The following is a 23,774-nucleotide window of genomic DNA, read 5'->3' on the forward strand; positions in this document are numbered from 1 at the left end:
CTTGCCTCAAGAGCACGTATGGCAGAATAATAACAACAGTCTTTGCTCAAAAGTGGAGTTAAGGCGCCATTTCCAGGTTACATTTCGAGATTCGGGATGCAGCGCTGATCGAGTGTGGCGAAGGACAGATCGATCCAGATTGGTGGAGTCTCTCCGCATCAATATCGGTTTGTGAAAGCTTCTCTGGATATAAAGTTTGGATGCAGAAATACCCAAAGTTGCCACAGTCATCAGCAGAGACGGCACTAAAAGTTGAGCAAAAGTCCTCGCTGAAAAATCTCACAAAGCAAGAGATGCTGTGCTTGCAGCAGCAGGAGTGCACGCTGAGAGACAGTACGCTTGACTGGTGAGTCTAGAGTTGTCCTTGTGACTAAGTCTCAGTCCCTGTGCTTAAACTGAGCTTGACTGTGTTCTCTGTGTGAGCTGCAGTCTCTGCTAATACTGTCTGCCTGATGCAGCTTTATTTTTAGCATGTGAACTTGGCTTACACTTCTAGTCAGAAAAGGTTTTCCTGCTCTACCCTCACGCCACTGTCTCTCTTTAAAGTTCAAATTTAACTTGAGAAGGACACCGATGCTGCATAATTATGAGACCATTTACATACTTTAGTGTTGAGAGAACGAACCTTCCAATTAACACATTTAATAACAAAAATAGCTTGCTCTGGAAATAAATATACCTAGGCCTTCTGACGGGAAGAACCTGGAAGACTGGAATAAATGTATCTTTAGCTAGACAGAAACACAGAATTCCATGTTGATGCTGTCAGCTGTGAAGATCATATGATATATCAGGAATTAGGAATCTTTATTAATTGTACCTTGTTACTATGCTTAAGTGTTGTTTTGATGAATTTACTTGCTCTGGGAAAATGTATTTCTGTTTCCACTTAAAATGATAAAAACTGGCTACATATTTTACAGCATATATGCATTTTGATTTTAATTAGCTATACAATTCATGCTTGGGTCACAGCTGTTGACTTAAAGAAATATTTGTAAAAGTTTTATTTATAACCACCAATTACAATCAGCATACTATAAAATCTGATACAGATTAATTTACTTTGTAATATAGGCTTTGGTATAACTCTAATGTGGCCCAGAGATCTACACAGAAAAGACAAATTACATTTAGATTTTATTACTATTTATTTGTTAAATAACTTTGCATACTTTAATAAAAAATAAATGTTATAATTGAAAGTGAATCATAAACAATATACTAAATATGTTATATTAATAACTGTTATACTTAAAGTTTCATTTCGCTCAAGTTCTGTTCATTTATTTAGGTAGATACTATGGACTTCAGATAGTACATGAGTTTGACATGATGCACATACAAAAAAAAAAAAAAAAAAAGAAACAAAGATTGATTGATAGATTGATTGATTAATTGATGTGTTTGTCCAAATATTTAAATCACTGAGATGCCATGTTGTTTTCGTCTGCACTGATTTCAATATCTTCTTTTCTTTTCAACAGAAGAAAGATAAAGGTCATACACATACACAGTAATACGGGTTTGGAACAACATAAGGATAAGTACATGAATTTTCATTTTTGGATGAAAATAATATTTTAGAACATCTAATCTTTTTTCACACATTTGAATGTTTCCACCCTGCCATTCAAAAATCAAGATTGTAAAATGCTGAATGTCTTAGGTTAAAGTCTGAGTACAAGCACAGAATCCCTCATGTCACTTTAGAAGCTGGAAAACACCCTGGAAGACCACCTTTGCAATTTGACACCGCAAGGACACAGTATCTGCAGTAAGTTTCCACATTTAACTGAGACTCCGGGCAGGGGGACAGCTGCCCTCTCAAACCTCTCCAGGCAATGAGGCAATGAACTCAGAACACTGCAGTTGTCCACATAAGAAGAACATGCCACATAGTGACATGACGGTTTCTGCCAAGGGTGACAGTCATTTTGAAAGAATTAAGTATTCCGGTACATTGCCCAATCTATACAAGCAAAAACATGTAAAACAACTGGTTTTAGTATTTTGGTAATAAGCAGAACCAATTCTTGATTCCTAGCCCAACATAAGTGGCTTTCACACTAGAGGAACATTTTCATAGTTACTATAGCTATTGGTAGAAGTACCCACTTTTTGTCATGTTCTGGGAACTGGGAATGATTTTAGTTATAGGAATGCCTTTTGGAGAAAAAATTATTAGCTCCTAATTTGAATAGGGTCCAACCCAGCACAGCAGGAACTACCAGTAACTTAAGGGCGTTCGTACCAGTTAGTTATAGGAACGAGTCACCAGAGGGTTCCCTGAGAACTAAATGTTCCTCAAGGACTGTTTTCCTGGTTGCATTTGTACTGCCAATATGAACTCTGAAGTTACAAAGTGGCCAACAGCAACATCATTTAACAACCCACATTCAACAACTGGAGGACGGTATAGTGCCAGCGTTTCTCTATCTACAGATGCATAACGCATTTGGGGAAGTCGTGGCCTAATGGTTAGAGGGTTGGACTCCCAATCGAAGGGTTGTGGGTTCTAGTCTCGGGCCGGACGGAATTGTGGGTGGGGGGAGTACATGTACAGTTCTCTCTCCACCTTCAATACCATGACTTAGGTGCCCTTGAGCAAGGCACCGAACCCCCAACTGCTCCCCGGGCACCGCAGCATAAATGGCTGCCCACTGCTCCGGGTGTGTGTTCACAGTGTGTGTGTGTGTGTGTGTGTGTGTGTGTGTGTTCACTGCTCTGTGTGTGTGTGCACTTCGGATGGGTTAAATGCAGAGCACGAATTCTGAGTATGGGTCACCATACTTGGCTGAATGTCACGTCACTTCACTTCATTTGTGAAGTTATGTAGTTCATGGAGTATGTATATGTAAACTGTGTGTTTACACTTTTTTTCTTCTTGTTTTTGAAATGGCGAGTGCTGGTGTTTCATATGGTTCGTATGCGTTCGGACAATGAACGTACATTTTTGTCACTTATATTTCCTACTGTGCTTGGTCAGACTCTAAGCTAATTTAGTCCCCAAAAAAGGCATTCCAATAACTAAAATCATTCCCAGTTCCTGTGGTGTGAACATGGCAAAAAGCAGGAACTTCTGCCAATAGATATAGGAACTATAAAATGTTCCTCCAATGTTCCTGAAATGGCATTGCTGTCAGCCAGCCTAAGTCACTTTAGAACTCATACTTGGTGTATGAATGCACCCAGAAAATGGCCTTGGGGAAATTTCAGTTCTCTGGGGCTTGTCTTGGTGGCTAGTTCCTATAACTATCCAGTACTATAAACTGTAAATCAACACGGGGACTAACAGTTTTACTTTGATAAATTAAATTAGCTTTGACATTATAGAACATGTTTATTGTGGCAAAAAAATAAAATAAAAAATAAATATTGTAATAAATAAAAAAAAATCCATGTTTGGAATATAAATGACACACAAGAACAAACCTCACCAGTTCTCATGAGTAAGACATGCACATCTAAGGGTTCTGTTTACAAAATTTTATGTGATCTATGTGCGAGTCTCTATTAACTTTATACATACACAATCTGATTTTATTCCATGAATCAGCTATTTCCAGACAGGTGTCTCCAAGCTAATGTTGTTCTTAACTGTTATGGTTACAAGTGTAACCCCTCAAATGTTTGAGCTCCATAAGTGGGCAGAGGAGAGTGGGCTGGATTTCACATAAGCTGTTGACAGGTGATATGTTAGGTGTGAGCTCCGAGAAGAGCAACTGATGACTGACGTCACATGGTCGACTAGAGGATTTTCCACTGCCCTAGCTAAGAGCATGAGTTACAGTGTGTTATGAAAGCTCATATGTACTTCATGGGAGAGTAAACAAGTCCAAGATACTGGCTGAGAGGCTCTGATAAGACAATCTGAAAAGGCCAAAACCGGTTTATATTACTTGGGTCTCAAAACCTCTGGTGGAAGAAAACATTTGACATAGACTGCATTCTAGACTTAGATAGCAGCCTTGCAGTACACTGCTTAGGGCAGCATCCTAACTCAAATGGATTTGACTGAGTTTGTGCACACTACACTGGCAACCATGGGTGTCCAGGAAATGATTTCAATAGAGTTTGGGATTTGCAGGTTTCTAATGAAAGTGCTTTAATAAGCCAATAAATCAATTAATATATAAACCAGTAATAAATAAATTCATTTTAAGTAAACTGCCATTGTAACTATATGAATTGAACAAATTTGCATTTATTAATAATTATATATACTGTATATATTAAATGTTTAATGATTAATTAATCTTAGGGATACTTTTCAGTGCTAAATATATTTATCAATCATGTCTCTTTAGAAGACTCTGATTAATGAACTGCTCAATTCATATGGATACATTTTAGATTGTCATTATATACATTGTGAATCTTGAAATGACTGATTACATTAATTGTTGGACAAAGAAAAAAAATATTGTAATTAATTTTCTTTTTTTTATGTTACTTTTGAAAGCCACTCTAGCAATATTAGGCAAAACTGCCAATTTGTATTTATTTGAATTAATTAAATTAATTTATTATTCAAATGCTGCATTTTTTTTTCTTTGTTTTAAACTACACCGTTGATTAATTGAATATAAATAATTTTCAGTACTATTAATATATTTCATATATTCAATACTATTTGAGTTGATATTCATCAACTTAAATAGTACTCAAAATTATCATCATCTTTTTTTTTTTTTTTTTTTTTTTTTTTTCACAGATTTCTTCACAATGCATCATGGGCAGAGCTGGGAAGATTACTTACAAACTGTAATCCGTTACTGATTCCAATGTAATCCATTACATTACATTACACATTTTAAGTAATACAATCAGACTCATTTTTGATTACTTTAATAACACTTTTAACCTAACTTGTTTAAAGTTTAATAGGTCAGGAACGTTATCTTTTAAATGCCGCCTATAAAATCTAGCACAAAGCCCAACGTTTTCAGGAGGAATGTTCTAAACATTGACTGGCCTCCAGTCTTTGGTAAAAAGCTGAAAAGCAGTCACATTCCTCCATGCAGAAGTGGCAGCCTTTCAACATATCCACTTCTGCTGTTACAGCTGTGAAAATAAGCTCTTAGTCCGAACTCTAGTCGGAACGCGGGCAGTTTCCTCAAGGGTCAGTGGTTAGCTAAGAACGGCTGGGTGCTGGGCTTTGACCTCATTCCCAACAAAGAAAAGATGGATGAAATGACAGAAAACAGCGTGCTGCGGGCGGCCTGCCCAGGTGTTCTCCACAATGCAGCATTTGACTGCATTACATCCCCTTGACTTCAGTCGACCTCTTTAAGTCTAGGTCAGCTTTTGTTGACTTGGTTCTTGTCACATTATGTTTTACTCATTTAGGTTTGCACGTGTCTTATGTGACCTATCTGACCACAGTGTGACTATAAACAATGATTCACAGGCCTTGTAAAATGTCCAGCACAGATTTTTCTAGAGCTAATAACGTATTTAATGCATGTCAAGCATGACAGAAGCAAGCTAAATCCAGTGCATGCATGTGACCATTTCACATATGTGTTAAATCTGACAGGCTGTAACACCATCAACATAATATATATATATTTTTTTTACATACTATAACATCTTTTTAGGCTTTGATACTATCATTTAAGCTGTATAAAGATTGATATATTTATATTCAATATTAATTATATTATTCTTAAAATAAAATTCATCAAATCACATTGAACGAATTTATGTTATATCGACTTGTGCATGTATGTATGTTTCTTTGATCTTATTTCTATTTTTGTTTATATATTTTTATACTTAAATGATCACATTTTGTTGCTTGTTATAGGTTATATGAGCCATACAGAATTTAATTTGATGCAAAGACTATAAAGAAATCTACAAATCTAATTAATTTAATATATTAATTTGAATGGTATTATCAAAACAAACAAGAAAGTCAATTGAACTCTATGTGCTACATTAAAAAACAATCAATTAAGCAAATTGTTGGTCCAATGCAGTTCAGTTTATTTTAATATAATTCACTGTTTGATTGTATGGCTTGCCTCAAATCATAAAATGTCAAATTTGACTCAAGTCAAAATTTTGAGTTGAGAACCAAGGACTACGCTTATCAGTTTCGCACCCTGATGCAACAACCATTAGCTGTTGGGTCATGTATCGTTGGTATAATGGCCTTACATGGGGTTTGTTTCTTCGTCTGTTTTTAGATGTATGTGCGAGGTCTCAGTCACATGAATCCTAACAGCGGTACTGACCTTGCACCAATCTCAGCTTTGTTCCTTCAACACCCTCTTCTGATGCCACAGATAACAACTGTCATGACGGACGGATAGCCTTTCTTCAAACTACAGCAGGACCGTAATAACTCATGAGCGCTGACTGACAAGGTCTTGCTTGTATAATTATTAAACTAGTTAATTAGAGATGAATATTACGTAATATTTCTCAATGGGAGGTAATTCAATTCTTGCCAAATTGCTTTGCAGTCAAGCTCGGGAAGTAAAAGTCCCATAGTAAAAATTATCCAGTGTAAAATAACAGAAAGAGCTGTCTTTTAGAGCTGGTTTGTTTGGTCTAAGGGCTCAAGATTTGAAGATTTGAGGACTGAAATATTTATGATGAAAACAAATGGGAACATTTGTTCCCAAGGTCACAGATCTCAAAGTCAATGTAAAGGCTTGTGAAACTATGTGCCCAGAAAACAACATGCAAAACATATACATAGACATATTGACGGATGTGGAATTCATAGTAAATGGTACAGAATACAACTGAACTTCTGGAGGATGTAAGTAACTGAGCTGTCAAATGGGTTGTGCGTGAGAGTGAAAGGCCAGGTGCAAAAATAAACACCTTACATAAGCATCTGCCAAGATTGTGTTTCTTGAGATACAGAATTCCATAATGTATGTCTGCACAAATATTACCAGACGATGCAAGTAAATACAGTAAATAGATTACATCTTTTATATGTTTAGTGTGTCTTAAATAAAAAAGGTTGCATGGCTGTGAACTATATGAACAGTGTTATGGGGAAAGTGTGCATGATTAGTTAAAGTGAGTGTGTGTGTGTGTTTTACTTACTGCAAATATTACTAATACTAGTAATATTATTTTAATTTTAAAAACAATTTCAGTTATGAGGAAAAAGATGCTCTTGGCTTGTCTACTGGGCCCAGAAGAGGGCGCAGTGAGCAAATAGAAACCAATTTAAGCACACCATTAGCAACAACATTGTGTTTTTGTGCAAAATTGATTACAAAGAACATACCCGACTTTTAATATATTAAATTATATCATTAATATTATAAAACAGACAGCGTTATTTATTATATTAACTGGAAAAATCTAAACTGTCAATGATTTTGCCTAAAACACTCCAGAAATTCAGCCACTCATCACTTTTAAGGATCTGTTCATGCAAAATACATTTTTGTGTTTAAAAACATGAGACACAGGGCAGTAGAATATTTGAAGGTTTAACTTCTTTTAGCTAGACTTAAAAAATGCACCAGTCACAGGTGAGATGCAGACACAGCAATAAAAGACCATCTAGTGCATGTTTAGATGGAAAAGCAGTGCAGTAAAATGCAAAAACACATTATTTTTTAAACAAGCGTCAAGTTGTTTTAGCTCAACCAAGATCTTAACCAAGATTTTTTGGTCTAAGCATTGGTCCAGCCTGGACCAAATAAAAAGTACCCCTCACTATTACTGAGGTCATTCAATAATATGTCACCATTCAATAAAATGTGTCACATAATCAGCTGTGAGCTACACTTTGAAGGGTCTCCTCTGCTTCTACATATAGGCTGTTTATGACAGGCAATTCCCAAGAAAAACAACATGCTAGTAAGAGGGACAGGAGGCAGCTGTCTACTGCAAGCCCAGCCCAAACACAGTCAACATGCCAAAAGTATGCTCGTGGTGTAGCCAAGAAAGAGAAATGAAGGTAAACCCTAAGCATTTGTTGAATGACGACATAAGGTTAGAAAGAAATCTGTCTGCCCTATTGCGAAGGACAGAACATCGTGTCCTCATTTTCTGCTACAACATAGTGTGAAATGACATCTGCCTTATCTGTGTGCTCAGCACAGCCAGCGCAGCCAAAGCAATGCAGAGCAACTTTTGGGGTAACCTCAGATCATACTGTCAAAATATTTGGCAGACGTGAGTCTTTGACTCCAAGTCTAAAGCCCTCTATACCACAAGTCAAGTCTATAACAGTTTTCAACATGCAGCAGTTTAGATTTATTAATGTTATAGTGCAATTTTTTTTTCTCCCTAAACACAGTAATACTTAAAAACTGTAATACCGTTAAATAACATTGAGATATTAGTAGAATGGAATGTATTATTACTACTAGTAATAGCAGCAGTAGTAGTATAACCCTACAAATTTGTATTGAATTATAATTATTATCTAATTATTTATGATGTTAAACAAACAAGTACAGTACATAATACTGTACATAATAAATATAATAAGTTTCAATATCATTGTTAATTATTATTATTATTAGTAGTAGTAGTATCAAATTATGCAAATTATATGTATTATTGATGCAAAATATAAATATTGTATATTGCAACAAATATTTTACATAATTATTATAATAACAGTTAGCATTTTTATTTTTAATTAATAATGCATTTCAAATGCAAGTATTGCAAATAATATCTACTTCTAATGTAATATTTCTAATGATGATTTAATAATAATAATTGTTATTATTATTATTATTATTATTATTATTACCACCAAATATAAATTATTTACAATGTTAAAAAAGTATAAGTACTCTAAATAACAGATATTGTACATAATTCAAATAATAATTTATAAATGATTTAATAAAAATATTAATAATAATTATTCAATTGGCATTACAGATAGTAATATTAACATTGTGAATCAAATGTACATATGGTAAATTATAATAAGTATTGTAAATAATAATTATATTATTATTATTATTATTATTATTAAGTGTTGCAATTATTATCATTCATTTTATTATTGTTATTAAACATTATACAACACGTATAACATTGAATAATATCTGCAATACACTACCAAGCCCTACCAAATGCAATACAAAAATCACCGTTTCTGAAATATCAAAAAGTACAGATGACAAAAAAGGGAACAGTCTACATATAAGAAACACACACACACACACAATCACACACACACATACACACAGAGAGAGAGAGAGAGAGAGAGCCAAAGGCCAGTATCCTAGTAACTAATGAATGTACCGTAATTCTCTTGGGTGACAGAGGTTGTTTAGACACTTGCTATTGTGAGCAGAGTGCATTTCATTAACACAACTTCAGATCTCTCTGTGTGTACAGCACTCCAGTTCCTCTACAAACCTGACACTCTAATGAGAACAGAGGTGCTAAATACACACACTGACCAGCCACCATGGCAACAAGACCATCGTACAGTACATGTGCATCAGCAGACGTGACCCTAGAAGAACAATGGCTATGTCTGCAGGCAGTTAAGGTGCTGCAGTGTGCCATCCTTCCTTCAAACTGACCGCTGGCTTGGATTTCAACATCAGAGCGCTGCCTAATGCCAGAGTTTGGGAAAACACACCTGAGTCTCATCTGTAACACTATGCTGCAAAGAAATGCTGTGATTGTGATTGCTGTGTATTCTCAAAAGAATAAAACTAAGGTATGTGAACAAAATGCAAGTTTTTGCCATTTGCAATCGATATTAAGCACCTGCTGCAATATTTCAATTACTAAACAGCGCAACAGGAGTGATGGTCCCCAGAGGGTTGGTTCCCTGCTAGGTTTGCCACCACTGTAATCCTCAAACCACCCGCGCTACTGCCGGAAGTGGTTCTCGTCTGTCATCCGCCAGAACCAGCCCCAGATTGCGGCAACGGGACTCCGCCCCCCTGAAGGTAGCAGAGCCTGGTTCGCAGCTCCGAGATGGTCATCTTCCTGCAGTGGGAACATGACTCATCCATGAAGGCCACCTCAGCATGCTCGACGCCCAGACATGTGAGTCAGCGATCTTGACCATCACCCATTGCCAGGTAACAACCCCACCCAGAAACGCATGAGTGAAATGGCATCCTTATAAGGAAGATCCGTTTCATTGCACCTGCTGCCTATTTATACTCAAGCTGTGATCAGCGCCACCTAGATGCAATAATTATATGCCAATGTGCATTGGGTCATTTAGTTTAAACTTGAAGTAGATTGGTCTATTGAAGCGATATCCCAATTTTGTCGGTCATCGACATGACGTCGACAGTGACTGACTGAAAGGGAACTATGGGATACCATTCAACATGAAACTTTGCACATTGTGTTTATATTCTGGGTTAATATGCTTGCCTGTACGAAATATGCATCATCAATAAAGAGTTTACTCCTTACCCTTTACTACATTACTACTTATTGCAAACTGCGTAAAAATAACTGGCGGTCAGTGAAGCAAAGCTTCAGTTAAAAAAAAGCATTTGTGTGATGTCACGTGAAAACTATCAATATACAATGGACATGACAAATTCTGCAGTGCACTGTTAAAGAAAAAAAATCACAATTTTAATAGTCAAGGACTGTAAAAATGTTACAGTAAGTTTCCATACTATAAACAGTGATTAACTGTTGATTACATATAATGTAAATTTTACCATGAAATACTGACACATTTACGTTGCATGTATGCATGTACAGTATGACTAAGCATTTTGTTGACTTAAGTGGACTGTTTAATTGTTATAGTGTGTCAAATAACAAAAATTGTACTATGTAATAAAAATAAATATGAAAACATAAAAATTTAGTAATAATTAAGATTTTATTTTACACTACAAGTTCAAATACTAATATTTATGTCTTTATTCATTTAAGCATTCAAACCTTCAATCATTAATCATCAAATCCTCAAGCATTTATTTTGGCACAATTCTGCTATAATGCTATAAACATCTGTCCAAAATAATGTTAGAAATTCTGAAAGTGGTATAAAAAAAAAATAACATGCAGAGATTTTCTTTTCTTTTTTTTCTTTTTTTTTTCTGTGAAACAATAATAAGAAAAAAAATACATTTTATTAAATTTAGCAGTCATTAATAATCTATTCAAATCTAATCTGCATCCCTCAATTTTAATTTTTGTGTTTTATGGAAGTCAGTCATATGGGTTTGAAACAAGATGAGGGAATTCAGAAGGTTTTTTGAAAAACTTAACTTTTTAATTTAAATAAATAAATAAATAAATAAATAAAACAGATTGCCAACAGCAACAGGCTAATTTTATTCTGATAGTCCAGCACTTTAATCTCAACTCATCCTCATGTCTGGGCTTTTAACAGGCCCTCTCTTCATTAAACACACTTTCAAAGAAAGCAAAGCCTCTTTTTACAGCTAGAGCTCAACAACAATATGCAGCTATATAATTTTATGCATATTGAAACCACCCCCTCATATCATGCAAGTTAATTATATTGTTCAGTTCACTGTACGTGGTTTTTCATAGACAAAGGGTGCAGTGCGTACACACCTTATAGAAATATAATACTGATTAATAACTCATTTATAGTTCACAGTAACTTAAAAACAATACGTATATAATTGAAATCAAATGGTATTCTACAACTGACAAGAGATTGTAAATTGTCTACAATATGTTTACCACTGGACATTGTACGTGCAGGTATGGCCACACGAGGGCGCTCTTAAATCACTCACTGTGTGTGCAGGCTCCATGCTTTTTGATAATAAACATATCCAATCAGCCAAACTGCATACGAAAAGTCTGTTAAGACTTAAGACCTAACAAAGTTATGACTGAAGATTACAAACCAGTTTGAATGTAAAGAAGCATCCAGGACAGCACTGAATACAGACAGAGAGATTTTAAAGGCAACTGGAATTTAAAATGTAGAGAAAGCTCAACATGTCTGCAGAAAGTAGTTAGTCATATTGGGTTACTCATTCCTGAAAACCTGTCCAGCTGAGATAATTATAGCCACAAGGAGGTCAGAACCACTGCCAGACATGCAAATCAAATGGAAAACACAAACCAATTAATTTCTGCCATGTGGACCTTCATCATACACCACATGTTCGAACTCATTACAGAAGAGATAAATTCATATTGCAAAGGTGTTATTAATAAAGGGAGCTTGTTTGTCTATGTAGTTTGTACATGTAAAATACTTTTTTATTTTTTTTACTTGATAGTGCATTCAGAAAGTAGTCTGACCTTTTTATTTTCTTTTTTTTCATATCCTTTTATGTTGCAGCCTTCTGCTTGCTCTTTTTTACATCAATATACACTCCATACTCCTTACATAAAAATCATACTCCAGTCAAATTGTAGTTAAAATCTTACAGACAATCCAGAGAAATTGGATCAATCTGAGCTCATTTTTAAAGGGGTGTTTTAAGGTGTGTTAATGCTTCTTTTTTTTTTCTTTTTTTTACACATTATTTATCTTTTACATGTATTAATTTTGCAGACAGTTTTTTCAAAACAGTTTACAATTGAGGAGTACAATAACCGATTTGTCAGAAGCAAATAAATGCAGGAAGTGCTTGCTATTAAAAGTTTCAGGCATTGTTCAGATTAGTACAAGTTAGCGGGGGAGAGAATAAGGGAAGGGAAAGCAAAGTTCTTTATAATTACTATTTTTTTTCACATAATTTCGAAATGTCATTTCTGTTATGAATGCTCTGATGATTTCCTGGTTTTATGAAGCCCCTCCCTCAGAAAAATGCAATTGGCTCAGTTAGCTGGCCCAGTATGTTGTGATTGGCAAAACCGCCCCAATACACATGCAGAAACATCATGCCCCTCACCTCAGCAACATGTGGTCTGTTTGTATTGTAAACAAAGGCGTTGTCAATATCGCTTATCAATTTGAGCCCAACTCAGACCCAGAGAATATGAGAGCATGGCAACAACTCTTCCTCTTAATTAATGCCCTTCTAAATCCCTCTACTAATGTTCTACCTGAGGTTTCTACTGACCTGTGTGATCAGTTTTTAAGACATTTTATCCATAAAATTGAGGATGTTTGTTCAAATATTCAGTCTCAAAAGTTTTCATCCATGGAAATGCCCCTCCTGTGAAAGTGCTCTTTCACTTTTTCAACCTGTGTCGCTCTAACAGCTTCATGATATTGTTTGTAGTATGAAATCTTCTGTTTGCTCTTCTGATGTTTTGCCTACTTATATTTTTAAAGAGGTTTTTTCAGCTCTGAGTCCAGTTGTAACCACCATAGGTAATAGTTCATTGGTCAATGGGGTGGTACCTACTAATTTCAAACATGCTTCAGTAAAGCCGTTCTTAAAAAAAGAAGAAAAAAAAACTCATTTAAATCAGAATGACTTGAACAACTATAGACCCATCTCTAAACTGTCTTTTATTTCCAAAGTTCTGGAAAAAGTTGTTTACCATTAGATATCCTCATACCTGAGGGCTTGTAGTATTTTTGACAAATTTCAGTCTGGTTTCAGGGAGCTACATACTACTGAATCAGCTTTGTTGAAGGTTTTAAATGACATCTTACTCACTCTGAATGTAGGTTCTGGCTGTATTTTAGTTTTGCTTGATTTGAGTGCAGCATTTGACACTGTAGATCACAATATTCTTTTACACAGTCTAGAACATGTAGTTGGCCTCAAAGGTAGAACATTTTCTGTCAAATTAGGAATTGTTTTTCTTCCCATGCCCCAAAATATCACAGTGTACATCAGGGCTCCATCCTGGGTCCTCTTTTGTTTGCATTATATATGCTTCCACTTGGTCATATTATACAGACACAATTTATCTTACCACTTTTATGTCGATGACAATCAGCTCTACTTTCCTATTAAAAATAATAACGGTTCTTTGTCTGTCCTATTTGACTGCCAGTGTGACATAAAATGTTGGATGGACATGAAGTTCCTACAGTGACAAAACTAAAATTTTTATCTTCGCCTCACCAGATAGGACCTCTGACATGGTAAATCATTTTGGTTCTTTGTCCTCAAATGTGTCAAATCTTAGTGTCATTTTTTATTCTAATTTGAGTTTCGATAAGCAGATTAGAGCTATTGTTAAAAGTAGTTTCTTTCAGCTAAGATCTATTGCCAAAATCAAGATAATGCTATCTAAGAAAGATCTTGAAACCATTATTAATGCTTTTATTTCCTTAAAGTTGGTTTATTGCAACTCTTTATATCTGAGTTTGCCTAATACAACCGTAAATAATCTACAGATGGTTCAAAACGCAGCAGCCAGGCTTTTGACTGCCACTGAAAAGTCTCAGCACATAACTTCTGTGCTTGTCTCTCTCCACTGGTTACCGGTTAGGTCCCGGATTGATTTTAAAACTTTGCTTTAAAAAAACTAAATGTGACCGGGTTAATAACTCGTTGTAATCCATACAAGCCGTAATTGTAGGCATTAAACTGCCATAATTTTAAAAGACAATAGCTCTGTTTGCAATGAACTTTCAGCTAACTTTGAAGATATTGTTTATGCTCAAACAGCAACATTACACATGACCTAATGCTAAAAAAGCAAAATCACAATCAACCACCCCTTCAAGTGTAATAGAATGGCACTTACGTCAGTGTGATGTTTCAGTGTATTCTTTTTAATAATAAATGTAGGGTAAAAAATTAAAATAACAATAATAATAAAACATTTTACCAGAAGTCTGCAACATAAAAGGTGAAAAACTTTTTGTATGCACTGTACTTGATCGAATCATACTGAATCATTTAATGTACAGAGCTCCATATAGTCTGATAACCTGCTCAGAAAGTGTTGAGTATCAGACTTACTTTGCTTTGGCGCCAGCATCATCATAGCCTTTGTTCGAGACATCGTCCAGACCTCCAATCAAATGTTTGAAGGACCTGCAAATGCGAACAGAAAATCGGATTACTTTCATGTGTTCTATTTATAAATCCCTCCAATGTAAAGGAAGTAAAGGTTCTGGGTGGATAATGGGTCGATTCAAAATGGTTTTGTCTTCATGATTTAATCAAAAATTCATACTGACCTTGTTTTATGAATGAGGCCTAATGAGAAGTATTAAAAATCAAAAGGTCTACACAAATTATCCAATATTTTTTCTCCATTTTCCATATAGCCTTTTGCGGGTTGATACGATTGTTCAATTAACAGTTCTGGTCCCTGGCATATTATCATGAACTATTTCAGGTTAACTTGCCCCTGATCATGAGCCACAACAGATGCAAAGCCAAAAAATATAAGCAAGTCGGAGAAAAGACAAGATTAAGGTAGTGTAATAAATGAGTACTTGCATCATCAGATTAACAACAACACAATATAAAACTAGGGGGAAGAAATGTTGCTTCTACCAAAAATAAATAAAATAATGTTGATTTATGTCATTTTCAATACTGTACTAATGCACTAAGTCTGCAAACAATCTAAGGCTTAGAAATGGCATCTTTGTAAGTTTGCAATAAAGTGTAATTTTAATAATAATAATAATAATAAAATGTTAGACTGACACCATAATGAAACAAAACGTGCCATTTCAGGAACCATTTGTACTGAATAATGCCATAAACAGACAATTATCATTTAGGAACAAACAATCTGACTACAAGTTATGTAGATCTATGATCTGCAGAGGACAGAGTCAATCACAACACAGTGCATCCCAAATGCTTTTTATCCCATTAAACTTCCAGCCGTTCATCATCATTTGAAGGAAAGACATCTGTGGCTTTCTTTCTGTTTTTAAGGCAGATTATGTCTGAGATCACACATAGAACATTTTGTTCTACTTCTAGAATAAGGCAAGGATTTGGCTTGCAAAACCTGAAGATCTTGGTCTGGGAAGAGTAGAAGAATAAAATGTCTACATGAAAGGCACTTCAATAAGAACACAAATAAATATTAAGGCATATAACAAAAAGTTACAAAGATAGTTTGAATATGATTGTTATAACAAAAGGAACAAAATGCTGAAAATATTCATTATGCAGAACAACTGTTGTCTATATTCTGTAAAAACAAAGTCTTTTAAATTAATATTTCCCAAAAAATAATTATAAAGGCAGCAGTTTGCCAAGGATGCTGAGCCTAATCACTGCAAAACAGACATGTTTGTTTTATAAAAAATGTTACAGGACAATTAATTATGTAAAAAAAAAAATAAAAAAAATCACGGTTCGGTATGTACCTCGTTTTTAAAGTCATGGTTCGGTTCATTTTCGGTACAGTAAGGGAATACTATATATATATTTTTTTTTTTATCAATTTGTTTAAATTGTTTTTTAAATACTTTTTAATAAAATATATATACAATTAAAAAAGAATAAGAAATAAAATACTGATGCAAAGTTCTCCACTAAATGAAATACTCTCAGTCTCAAACCAATATCATATTATGAAATATAATGAAAAATATAAATAAATAACTATGATTACAGTGCAGAATTACCAATCCCAGCTTGTATGCCTGCTCATATTTAAAAAATATATATAACTTTTCCAAAGTGTAAAGTTGCAGCATCAACAGTTTCAGTTTTTAGACCTGCTCAGATTTCGTTATTGTGTTGGACCGATCGGAATTAAGAGCAAAGGTCTGTTTAAATGCTGACGGGAGCTACATTTGAGTTACAAACGTTTTTTTCCATAGTTGTAATGGTTCACACTCGTGTGATGCCTTTTGAAAACCTTAGGCCGGTGACACATTGGCATACTGCACCTGTCAAACATGGTCTATTTTGCCGTCAATACTGTTGACAGTGTCCTTTATCAGTAAGCTTTATATTTATGCTCAACATGAAGTATAGATATTGCTGCCGTGAAGACAAGATCCTGGTCTGTCGGCGGTCTCCCTCTATGTCAACTACAGTAGCAGCAGCACGCTAGAATGTGGAGACTTCCGCCACTTAATATGTTAATTTATAAATACGAAAATGTACCTATGTTCCGCACACACAATATTGCATTCGGTCATTCGGTACACACGTGAACTGTACCGAAAGCCCTGTACCGAAACGGTCTGGTACCGGTATCTTAAGGGTCTTTGTAAAAAATTTCTTCAGATTATTAAAATGGTCATTACACTAATAATAATAATAATAATAATAATAATAATAATAATAATAATAATAATAATAATAATAACTTTACTGAAAGGTTACTGTTTTTACATGGCAAAGATGTGGCTCCCAGGTTCAGTTTGGAGTCCAAGTTAAGTCAAGAATTTACAGTTTAAGTCAAGTCTAAAGTAAATATTTTGCAGCTTAAGTGTGATTTAAGTCTGACACTTCTATTAATTAAACTATTAATTCACCGTGAGCATATAAATAATTGGGTTGCTTTGAAATTGCAGTGTCCTAATCAACAAGAGTATTTATCCTATAACCTACTTTTCCTCAAATTTCATATAGATACGGTATCATTCGATATCTTCAATCTAGAGGATTTTTTTTAAATATATATATATACAATGGTTTTGCATGCAATGAAAGTAAATATGGGTCAATTTTATTTTCATGTTGATCTGAAACTCCTACCTAAAGTCATGTCATAGCTTGCCAGCAGTCAAAATATGTCATACAGCAATACATAAAAAGAGAGTTTATTTTTTAGCCTGTCCTCTTATTAAATCAGAGAAATATTTTATGTTGCTACAGAGATAAGAGATGAGAGGGAGCCAGTAATAGTTTTCATTACTACAGCTGCTATGCTTCAGGATGTGATTTATCCACCAGAGAATTCTCACATTATCTCATATTTTTATTAAAACTCCAAAAGAAACATTGAAACTAAAAGGGGAACGATCATTTTTTACAGAAACGATCTGAAATGTAGTATTAATTGAAAGGTTTAAATTGTAATAGCATCACGTTAGCATGATTTATCCAGTCTTTTGAGTCTTGGCTGCTGAGGTAACCCGAGCCTTAATAATGAATTGATGGACATTTAAAGTGTGAATGGCTTTATATCACTGCATGCACTGCTGACCCATTTAATAATGTATTCTTAGCAAAGTCCCAAATGAAGCCCCAGAATTAATAGCAGTTCACTGGGGGTGTGAACTCAAAGTCAATCTTGTGTACTTATATTTCTGCCATTAAAATACTACTTCACTGAGATATCCTTAGTTCTTTGACTTGGATCTTGAAGTCTGTAATTTCTGCTTCACTAGCAGAACAAACATATCCACAACAATACTGCTTTAATGCACAACAAGTTAATGGGTCCATGACAAATGAGAGAGTCTAAAATTTATCGGAAAACCCTATCATAAATCTAGTTTTAAAACATAATTTTTGTCAATAGCCAACAATACACTGTATGGTTCAAAATGATAGATTTTTTCTTTAATAGCACAAATCATTAGCATATAAAGATTATATCCCATGAAGATATTTTGTAAATTCCCTACCATTAATATTTAAACACTTATTTTTTTTATTTTTAAAAACTTCATTTGGACAACTTTAAATGCAATTTTGCAGAATCCAGATTTACAAATAGTTGTATATTGGCCAAATATTGTCCTATCCCAACAAACCATACATCAATAGAAAGCTTATTTGTTCAGCTTTCAGATGAATGTATACATGAATGATGTACACATCTCAATAAAAAAAAAGCTACCATTATGACTGGTTTTGTGGTCAATGGTCACATATATAAAACATATTGCCCTTACATATTAAGTATGCCAGTGTAAACGTTTTTAAAGCATAGAATATTTTTTATACAAATTGTATTTATTTTACAAATATGAATTATTAACTCCAAAATATCAAGTGTTTTTGAAATACTGTAACATATGATATTATAATGCATGTAAAATATAAAAAAGCGCTTTAATGTTTTTCAAAAAGAATAAAATTAATTAGAATAAAACAATGTTTTTTTTACTTTATTAAGAATTCATTTTATGTTTTTTAATGCCTAAAGGATATTATAAAAAATATTTTAATTAAGAAATTAAAAACATGTATCAAAAATGTTATTTATGTGAATTTAATTATGTATTTTTAAATAAATGATTAGAATCTTCTTAAATGACAGTGAGCAATTGTTTGCCAAATGTATCCAGTTAACAGTAGATATTTCTTTCATCCAACGTAAATATTTTCAAAAAATAAAACCGAGTATGTGACCGGAAAGAAAATGACAGAATCTCCCCTTTCAGCTCAAAACTTACTTTAACTTTGTTTTCTTCTGAAATCCCTATGGATAAAATGAAAGGTTCAAATACTTCCCCATCCAAAGCTAATAAAAAGTGAGTCTTACTGTTGTGCTCTATTCAGTAAATCAACTGCATGAATCAGTGGTTAAAATCCCTACTGATCACAGGTCAGCTAGCATACAATTTAACAACAACAAGAGTCTTTTAATGAGCATTACCATAAACCCCTGTCTGATGACAGGGATGAGATAATGGGCGACTTCCAGCAGTGAGAGTGAAATACAGTTTGCATGAGGGGTTGCTTATTATATCGTTTCCTCAGACCTAAGTAAAATCAAGGACTCTAGAGTACGATGTCTAGAGAGACGAGAGGAGGTCTACGAGTCCCACTGCGCAGCGAGGCATTGTGTTCCAACTGTTTTGTCACACGCTGTGCCACTCAAATGAGGACTTGTTTCCCAACAGTCTGCTGTCTAAGGATGGCAAATGAGAAGAAATGGTTCCCTGAAGTTAACTGGCATAAACTAGCATGAACTTGCCAAACTGAAAGTCGTATGAGGTCATTAGAAATTAGCAGCGGTAATTTAGTGAGCACAGTGGAAAAGATGAAAGACTAATCAAATTTCACAGCATTAATACACACACACACACACACACACACACACATAAAACTCACTCTCTGTCAATGACAAGGCAGGTGACGGCTTCAGCGGCGATGACATTAGCCGTCCTGATGTCTTCTCTGAGGAGACACAAAGAATACATGTCAATCATACACAGCCTTATGAAATCTCTAATGTATTTAATTTTGAATACTTACTGAATTGCAATATCATTTCATTAGAGAATAATAAGGAAATAGTGTCTTATAAATGTGTTTTTTTATTTTCAGTTAAATACTTTGATTAAAAATACTGGAGTAAAAAAAAAGTGCAGATTTAAATTAAACTGACAACTTTATTTAAGCAGCACATGCCCCCTTCAATATTTCAGTCAAGTGGATATATATATATATGTGTGTGTGTGTGTGTGTGTGTGTGTGTGTGTGTGTAGAGAGAGAGAGAGAGAGATTTAAATATATAAAACATTTTTGTAGAATTTTCAGCAAAAATAGCTGTTATTAAAAAAACAGCTACTGTGATATAAAATCTTATATCATCATAATTTAATAAATAAGTTTGCTTGCATATAATTAAACGTTTTGATTTCAGCCAGACTAAAGTAATATTTTTTATTTTTATAATTTCATGTAAAAGCTTTAGCCCAATTAAAACTATTCCAGTCTGATTTTTATGAAGTCAAACTAAACATTTGTTAATAATTGTGTATGTTAATGTACTTCATAAGAGGAAAACATCAAATCAAGATCCATTATACTATTTCAGAAAAATAAGCATCCATAGAACATAATTCTTCCTAATCAGTGACAAATGGAACAGTGTTAATCATCAGCCATTATTATTGTAAAGCATTTTTCACCGCATGGTACAGCGTAACCCACAAATTAATCACTAAGGTTTCTCACATCACAAAACACACACAGCAGACAACAGAATGGTTGCCTTCTGGAGTCTTCCTCACCACATTCTGACGAACATTCACAGGAAGTGAAGTCCATGTCTACAGAAAGGATGAAGGCATAGACGGTCATCTTTGCGGCTGGCCTGAACCTCAACAGTGTGTGTGTGTGGACCACAATTCTGGATGACAACTTCAAGCAGCTGCTACTGCCAATTCACAATGACCAGGTGGGAATGCTGATTGCCTTCACACACAAACAGGATGTGCCACTTGACTCTTAAACCATCCCAGTTCAGAAATTAAATGTCTGGATGAGTTGCTCTAATAGATTAATGCTCTATTGCATTTGAAAATAACGTAGAACCTAGGCTAAACCCCACCCTTAACCAGATAACATCAAAAACAATGAAATAAAAACACATTTGCTGATTCAACCATGCCATTTTACCTTGATTTTACAAGCCTTTGTGCATGTTTATCGAATGGCATGGCTTATATTTAATAGGACTCATGTCATCACACTCCAAATTGTGAGTGCAATGCTGGACCGGGTGAGTTTCTGAGCATGTTTACCACATCAGAAAATCCATATACTGTATATGAAGCTGGTTTTGTGATGAAAACATCTAAATGTATTAGTTTGGTAAATGCTATTGAAATGAAGTCATCAACAATCAATCTTATGCAGCCATAATCTGTGTGAAAACAAATAAAGTTATTGGTTTTCTACTGCTATTATTGTTAATTTCACCTAGAAGTTTTTGTAAAAGTGCAGGTGGAGTCATGATTTTTCGATGAGACAGCATTGATAGAACTCAAGACTTTAATAGTGCTCTTTACTAAAGCAAGCTATTATTATTGAAAATGCTTTTTGCACTGACCCAAACTCAAGGTATTAAATGTTAGGGTGCATCTCATCTTGTTTATGTAGGGATGTGAACTGTACCTCAAATCAAGTGGTTTGTTGAACTCCATAGGAAATGCAACACACAAAAACCACTCAGAACACCTGTAACTATACAACAATTCCCTGATTACCACCCACAACTCCCTTGCATTTTGCTAAAGAGATTTAAACAGGCAAACAACTCTCAAACAAGGAACAAAATCATGGTGCATCTTTACAATTACATTGATTGTTCTTTAAATTGCTGATTTGTTCAGCAACTTTACAACACATTACAAGGACATCAACAAAACCAGCTGCAGACAGCAAACCACTTATGTGCAATTACCTTAAAAAGCCAGTAAATTGCCTGCCATATCCACATAGTCATGGCATGATATGAAAGTAAACACATTTCAAAATATAATTAATGTTTTTATTATGGATTTTCATGTTTTAGGATCAAAACTCTGGGTATGGGGCAATGTATTTGCATTTTATGCATTTGAAAATTGGCAAAATAAACGATAAAAGTAAATGTTTCCAGTCTCCAATGCTTCCAATGTGGTCTTTTCATAATACAAGGACAATAGAGAAACTGTGACATGTCACCCTCAACCTCAACTTTGACATATGGGTCTCCAATTAGCACCACACAGTTGTGAATATTCTTCACTTTCCTGTGGACAAGTCTATGTTTAGGGTGTCATTAGTGTCCACTGTCTTGAGACTTATCTGCATATGCTGGAATTCAACTGCCTCAAACTGGCTCTCATTAGATAAGATGTTTCCCGGTACAACTGTGAAAAAGATACCTCCCGTTGAGACGGAACATATCAGAGGTGGCACAGCTCTTGCGAATAAGGTCCAATTATAACACCTAAAGTGATTATTACATCAGTCCTGTGCTATTCACATCACAGCTACACTTATCACATATGAGGATAAAAATTGCCACCGAGAAAGTCCGGCACAGGGAGACATCTTTCAATTACCATTGGCACACTTCAGAGGTAGAGGGCTGTCTTTGAATGCTGTGACAGCATTAGGAGAGGATGAAGTCAAAGAAAGACAGAGAGAGGTTAAGACCAGGCAGTGCAAACATGTTTCAGCTGTCAGTCAAAGTCTGGATGTAGTGAGCACACATCACAGCAAGTACAGTGTGAGGTTTATGAAGGAAAGGTCAGAGCCGTCAATCAAGCTGGGAGAATAACAGGACAAACGTGCCACAACGAGAGGTTCTGCTAGAATCCAAGGTTAATGTGCCAGTTGTGAATCATGAGAGGTCTACAATGTACTCTAGCATAGTAATTGTAGGTTAGCACACTCAAAAAATAAATGTTTGATAGCCCTTGTTCATTGTATGTTGCATTGTATTAACTGCAAAAAGCAATGTGAATAATATCAGTTTGTAATCACAGTAAAAATAAATTAATACAGGTTTGAAACAACATAAGTGTACTTGAAAATATACAGTAAGCAGTTTTATTTTTGGGTGCCTCAAATAATTAAGGGGTAATTAACATTAAAGTATGGCTGTGATTTAGCTGACAAGAAAATAACACTGATATAGCAAAGCTTTCAATTTTCTATGAAATTTATATTTGCATGATTGTCTTTTAAGATGCTTTTATACCAAAAGAACTTTCAATAAAGCAACTTTATATTGTGTACTCTACATGAAAATTAACTAATACAATCAAAAACATGCAATACTACAAGTCAAATACACACACAAAAACGTAAAAAATGTCAATGCTATTCTTAAAAAAAAGAGGAAATAGCAGGCAAGGAATCATATACGGTAAATATCATGAAACCTGCTAAGAATGTGCAAGGGTCATATTTCATAATAAAAAAAAGCTTATGTTGCCTCTCGTTCCCAGTTCTTAGTAACACTGCACACTAAAAAATCGTATTTAAAAAGTAAAAATGTATTTATACATTGTAGGTTGTATATGGTTTTCTATTAATTCACATTTTAAATAAACTTTTTTTAAATTTTTCAATCTACTACAATTAAAGTAATAAAAATATAATATGAATCAACTTTGAGAATAAATAATAAATTTGGTTTCATTACCATGAAAAAAAAATGTTTAATGATCTTGAAAGGGGCCTAATTTCATTTGGTTTTGATGGAATTTTGGTAATGTGACCTGACATGTTTATGTCTGGTCACCCATACTGTGATCCTTGATCTGAGTGTGT

At 34.5% G+C, this 23,774-nt stretch overlaps 1 protein-coding gene across 3 annotated transcripts in view; it reads right to left on the reverse strand.

Moving 5' to 3' along the window:
* The window catches only part of LOC113111947 (cGMP-dependent protein kinase 1), a 167,055-nt gene that overhangs the window by 5,831 nt on the left and 137,450 nt on the right, over positions 1 to 23,774 (reverse strand). For 2 of the 3 annotated variants that reach the window (XM_026277220.1, XM_026277219.1), the window contains exons 8-9: positions 19,833 to 19,898; positions 14,802 to 14,876 (exon numbers count right to left, since the gene is read on the reverse strand). In XM_026277220.1, coding sequence (XP_026133005.1) covers positions 14,802 to 14,876; positions 19,833 to 19,898 — 141 coding nt within the window. Of the gene's footprint in view, positions 1 to 5; positions 467 to 14,801; positions 14,877 to 19,832; positions 19,899 to 23,774 lie in introns of those variants that run through there. The other variant, XM_026277221.1, reaches the window with a different exon arrangement.

Source organism: Carassius auratus, chromosome 12, assembly GCF_003368295.1.
Source record: "Carassius auratus strain Wakin chromosome 12, ASM336829v1, whole genome shotgun sequence".
In the NCBI taxonomy this organism is placed as follows: Eukaryota; Metazoa; Chordata; class Actinopteri; order Cypriniformes; family Cyprinidae; genus Carassius; species Carassius auratus.